At 37.7% G+C, this 4,886-nt stretch overlaps 1 protein-coding gene across 1 annotated transcript; it reads right to left on the bottom strand.

The window, feature by feature from the left end:
- Positions 1-3,974: 3,974 nt before the first annotated feature.
- Positions 3,975-4,886, bottom strand: LOC105032577 (subtilisin-like protease SBT1.6). Its single transcript, XM_019846337.3, has one exon. The coding sequence runs from the start codon at positions 4,884-4,886 to the stop codon at positions 3,975-3,977; it is 912 nt and encodes a 303-aa protein (XP_019701896.3).

The raw sequence follows: 4,886 nt of genomic DNA, 5'->3' as shown, positions 1-4,886 counted from the left end.
GGCCTCAAGGAGGTGGAAGGACGGTGCCGAGATTGGGAGGCTGGTCTGAGGGGATGAGAAAATAATGAAAATCAATTGGTAGATTGATATGAGGAGATGAGAGAAGGATGAAAATCGACTTCTAAAAATTAGAAATGAAGATTTTTTTCACTTCTACTTTTTAGAAAGAATGAAAGTTATTTGAAAGAATAAAAAATAGAAATAGAATAATCAAATATATTTTTTGCATTGAGACTTGAGCAAATTTATTGATTTAATATTTATTTCAAAAAATTATCAAAATAATACTTTTTCAAAAATATTTACAAAACTAATGTCCAAAACAAAGTCGTCCTATCGTAGAACAACTTTGTGCGCTGGCTCAGTACCCTTAATGCAGTCCTACTATTAACGTAGATACATAGTATGAGTCGTCTTATGGTAAAGCGACTCTATAAGTCGCGCTATCATAGGGTGACTTAAGTTATAATGTTATATTACAATATTATATTATATTAATATTTTATATTAATATTATATAATATTATTTTTAAAAATTATATAATAATATATTATATTAATATATAATTATATTATTTTTTTATTATATATTATTATAATGTAATATAATATATTAGAATATTATATTATATTAATATTTTTTTAATATAATATAATATAATATATATTACATAATATTATTATATATAATAATATCGTGTAAAATACTATAAATATCAATATATATTATATATGATATTATATTATTATATATTATTATATTATATATATCATATATTATATATTATATAATATTATTATATATCATAATATAGTATAAAATATTATAAATATCAATATATAATATAATATAATATAGTATTATATATTACTCTATTATAATATATTATGATATATTATATTATATTATACTATATTATATTATATGAATATATATTATTATATAGTATCATATTATATTATTATATTAAATATACTTTTCTGATATACAAATTCAAATTTCTCTAACCTTGTTTATAATTAATATGGCAGGATATATTAGAAATGATGAACAATCCCAAACTCCAACCATATAGCCTGCATCAAAGTCAATAATTAATTTTTTGCACAACTAACAAAAATTATAACATGTGCTTTCAGATTAAAAAAAATTATAATATTAATTTTAAAATAATGTAATTCAATAGTTGATGATTACAAAAATTTTTAGCAAAAAAAAAATATACAAATATCATAACTATCGAGAGGTGTATACATCAAGATATTGGGGCCTCCTCCGCATTCGCCTCTTATAAATATGTGTCATCTCTGGCCACTGGCATGATGGCTCAGGTACAATATCGATCGGTGGGGTGGGAGGTGATGGCGTGCTCGGTCTATCCTAGCGTCTGTCTCAAAAAACTTTCAGTCGACCCCTACCTCTGGCAAACACTCTCAATGGGACATCCATTTCTGCATTAGACTCTCCACTATAAGTGCCATCAAACTCTGCATCATCATCCTCATCTTCGTCATCAGTAGGATTAGAATCATAACTAATAGCAGCTTCATTTTCAAATAAAGTTGTATCAGCCTTTGCGATTTTCAATCCTCCAAGTTCGACATGTGTTGCATGTGGCTGATTGAGTGATAAAGAATCATAAAATTCGTGCTTCACATGTGCCATGGTAGCTGCCACATAACTAGGATCGGCCCCCATATCATTAAATACGGTGTTATATGGATATGGATATGCAGATTCTACACCTATCATGTGCTGAAGACTATCAATTATGAATACTGCTGGTCCACTAACGGTTTATACAGAGGTGCCTCCGTACTTATATCCAGCTTCATCGGTCATTGGAGCTGCATTAGGTAGAGATCTCCCATCCCCGACTACGCAAGTAGGACAGATACAGGCTGAGACACACTCACATGCTGTTCACCACCATCTGAAACTCCTACTCAATAAAAATTTCAACTGTTCGAAAAACCTCCCTTGATGAGATGCCCAATATGGTATTCATGTTCTGATCATCTTCAATAAGTATAGCCAAATACTGTCTAATAATATGAATCAAAAATTTATATAATAGAAAAACTCCATAATGATTGGGATTCCATCCGATAACAGCATAGTAAACTCACACAAGTTCTTGATATGTTGTGTTACGGTCCATCGTGGTCATCTAGATCCTTCTACCATCATAATATACACCATTAGCATCACTACTGATCCTTCCATCCCAATAAAAGATAATAGTGACAAGATTTGGATCCATTTTATTAAAAATTATTGTCAGAAGTAACTGCATGAACATATAAACAGATGTTCACTAGGAGAAAGTACTTAACATTTAAAATGACTTACATAATAAATACATCCTATCACCGTCTAATAAGTAAAATTAGGTCCTATCCTATTTAGAAATTATATTAATTCTATAAATAATTACAGTAATCAAATGATGCGTAATAGGGGCTGAAAAAAATTTTGACAATATTTCTCTTTAGTTCTCCCCACACGATTGAAATGCGTAAGGAGAACTAAAGAAAAATGCTCATTGTTCAAAAAATTTTTCGATCCCTATTACGCATTGTTTGATTACCATAATTATCTATAGAATTAATTATAATTTTTAAACTATCCAAATTGACAGTCAATTGATCAATATACATAATTCTCCCATCCGTACAAAAATATATAAATATACCGATGCCTTAGAATATGTATATTAATCAAAAGATGGGTCTATGGTTCTATATAATGTAAAATTTTTAGAAACAAACAACTGACTAAAAATTTATTTTGATAATTTATTTATAAATTAACATTATTTAAATTAAATTGCTTTCCTCGTATACAATACATATGTTGTTGAACAAATAAATTTATAATTCATATAAAATTATAAAATTATAAAAATAAAAAAAAATAACCTTCCTGATGGCATCTCGGGATGGGGGGTGGGGCGGCGCATCGAGGATCGTCGAAAGGAGGAGGTTGGGACGGCGGTATGTCAGGGGATGGGCCAAGAGGAGGGAGGGCCGCAGGGGATCAAGAGGGAGAGGAAGGGGGGTTCTGACCGAGGAGCATACGGAGGAGGAGGGAACGGCAACGGTACATCGGAGAGGAAGAGGGGGACAGGCCGAGAGGAGGAGGGAGGGCCATCGGGGGCCGGAGGGAGAGGGAGGGGGGTTCTCACACCGAGAGGAGGGAGGGCCGTCGGGGATCGAGAGGGAGGGGGAGTTCTCACTGGGGACCGAGAGGGAGAGGGATGGGGTATTCTCGCACCGAGAGGAGGAGGGAGGGCCATTGGGGATTGAGAGGGAGTGCGGGGTTCTCGCATCGAGGACCTAGAGGGAGAGGGAGGGGGGTTCTTGTGCCAGAGATCGAGAGATAAGTTGGGAGATCATGCAGCGAGGAAAGGCGAGGATCGAGAATCAGTTAGGGAAAGGCGGGGACCGAGGGTTTAGCTTTTTTTTTTGCCGAAGTGACAGAGAGAGGGGAGGGAGTGATTTAGTCAGGGTATGAGAGCTCCTAAGTCACCCTATGGAAGGGCGACTCGTAAAGTTGCCCTATGGTAAGGTGGCTCTATGAGTTGCTCTTCCATAAGATGACTATATGAGTCGCCCTTCCATATGATGGCTCTCTACTGCTGACTCACTTTTCCATATGGCATGGATTGTGGTGAATTGGCATATAAAATCGTCTTATTATAGGGTGACTTTCTTCTGAACAATAGTTTGATAAATAATTTGGAAGGAGCATTATTTTGATAATTTTTTTTTAAAATAACCGTATTTTGGTAAAAAAGCTCAGAAATTTGATATTATTTTTAGAAGGGTTAATTACATAAAAAATTCTATTCTTTTTGGAGATTTTCAATTTTAGCATAAATTTTTAATTTTTGCAATCAAGTATGCATACTATCTAATTTATTGCAATATTAGCCTATCGTCAGTCGGTGTCGAAGTTTGCCGTTAAGATGCTAATATGTCATGTACAATGTCGACCTCCTAGGTGATGTGTCATCCCCCAGAAAAAGAGAGAGAGGTTTTGAGGAGAGGAAGGCCATCATGGCCGTGGGGTTGGTGGTAGAGGAGGCGTAGGCCTTGATGGCATCACCCTCGTCGGAGCCAACAGCACAAGTGGGCAGCACGTGGGTGTCGACGACCAGACGCTCACTGTTCGAGTTATCATGGGCGAGGATCATCGCAGCGCCACCGACATCCTTGACGACCATCCCCTTGGCCATGCGAAGGCTGCTGCTGCGGTCGCAGATCACGATCTTTCCATTCACCAGCTTGGGATCCACAGAGTTTTCCATGCAGAGGGAGGCAGAGAGGCCACCAAATTGGCTCGGGTACACCAGGGGGATCATCACACCCACAGAGGCTTGCCGGAGTAGAGGGCCGATGGTCGATAGTGCCAGCACCGACGGTGATGAGCCAGGGGGCAAGATTAGTGACGAACATGGGGCTAGGGCCATCATTGCCGGTAGAGAAGGAAATGAAAATCCCTTTGAGACGGCACCGTAAGATCCGACGGCGATGGGGTCGAGGTAGTAGGGGGCAATGACGCCGTCACTGCTGCTGATGGAGATGGAGATGATGTCAATGCCGTCGGTGACGGTGCAGTCAAAATCGGCAAGGATATCGAAGTCAAGGCAGCCAGCGCCCTTCCAGCAAACTTTATAGGTGGCAATGCGGGCCTTGGAGGCGATGCCCGCGGCATAGCCAGCCATGCTGGCTTGGAAGGCGTGGCGACTGATCGTAATGGAGGCGGTGTGAGTGCCATGGCCATCGACGTCATGAGAGGAGCGGAACTCGATGGTGTCGTTGATGCCAAAACCATCGATAGTGGCGTTGAAGTCGTTAAAATCAATGGGCCTCAAGAACAT

Source organism: Elaeis guineensis, chromosome 1 (assembly GCF_000442705.2).
Source record: "Elaeis guineensis isolate ETL-2024a chromosome 1, EG11, whole genome shotgun sequence".
In the NCBI taxonomy this organism is placed as follows: Eukaryota; Viridiplantae; Streptophyta; class Magnoliopsida; order Arecales; family Arecaceae; genus Elaeis; species Elaeis guineensis.
Note: the sequence above shows the minus strand (reverse complement) of the source record. Positions and strands in the feature narration are given on the sequence as shown.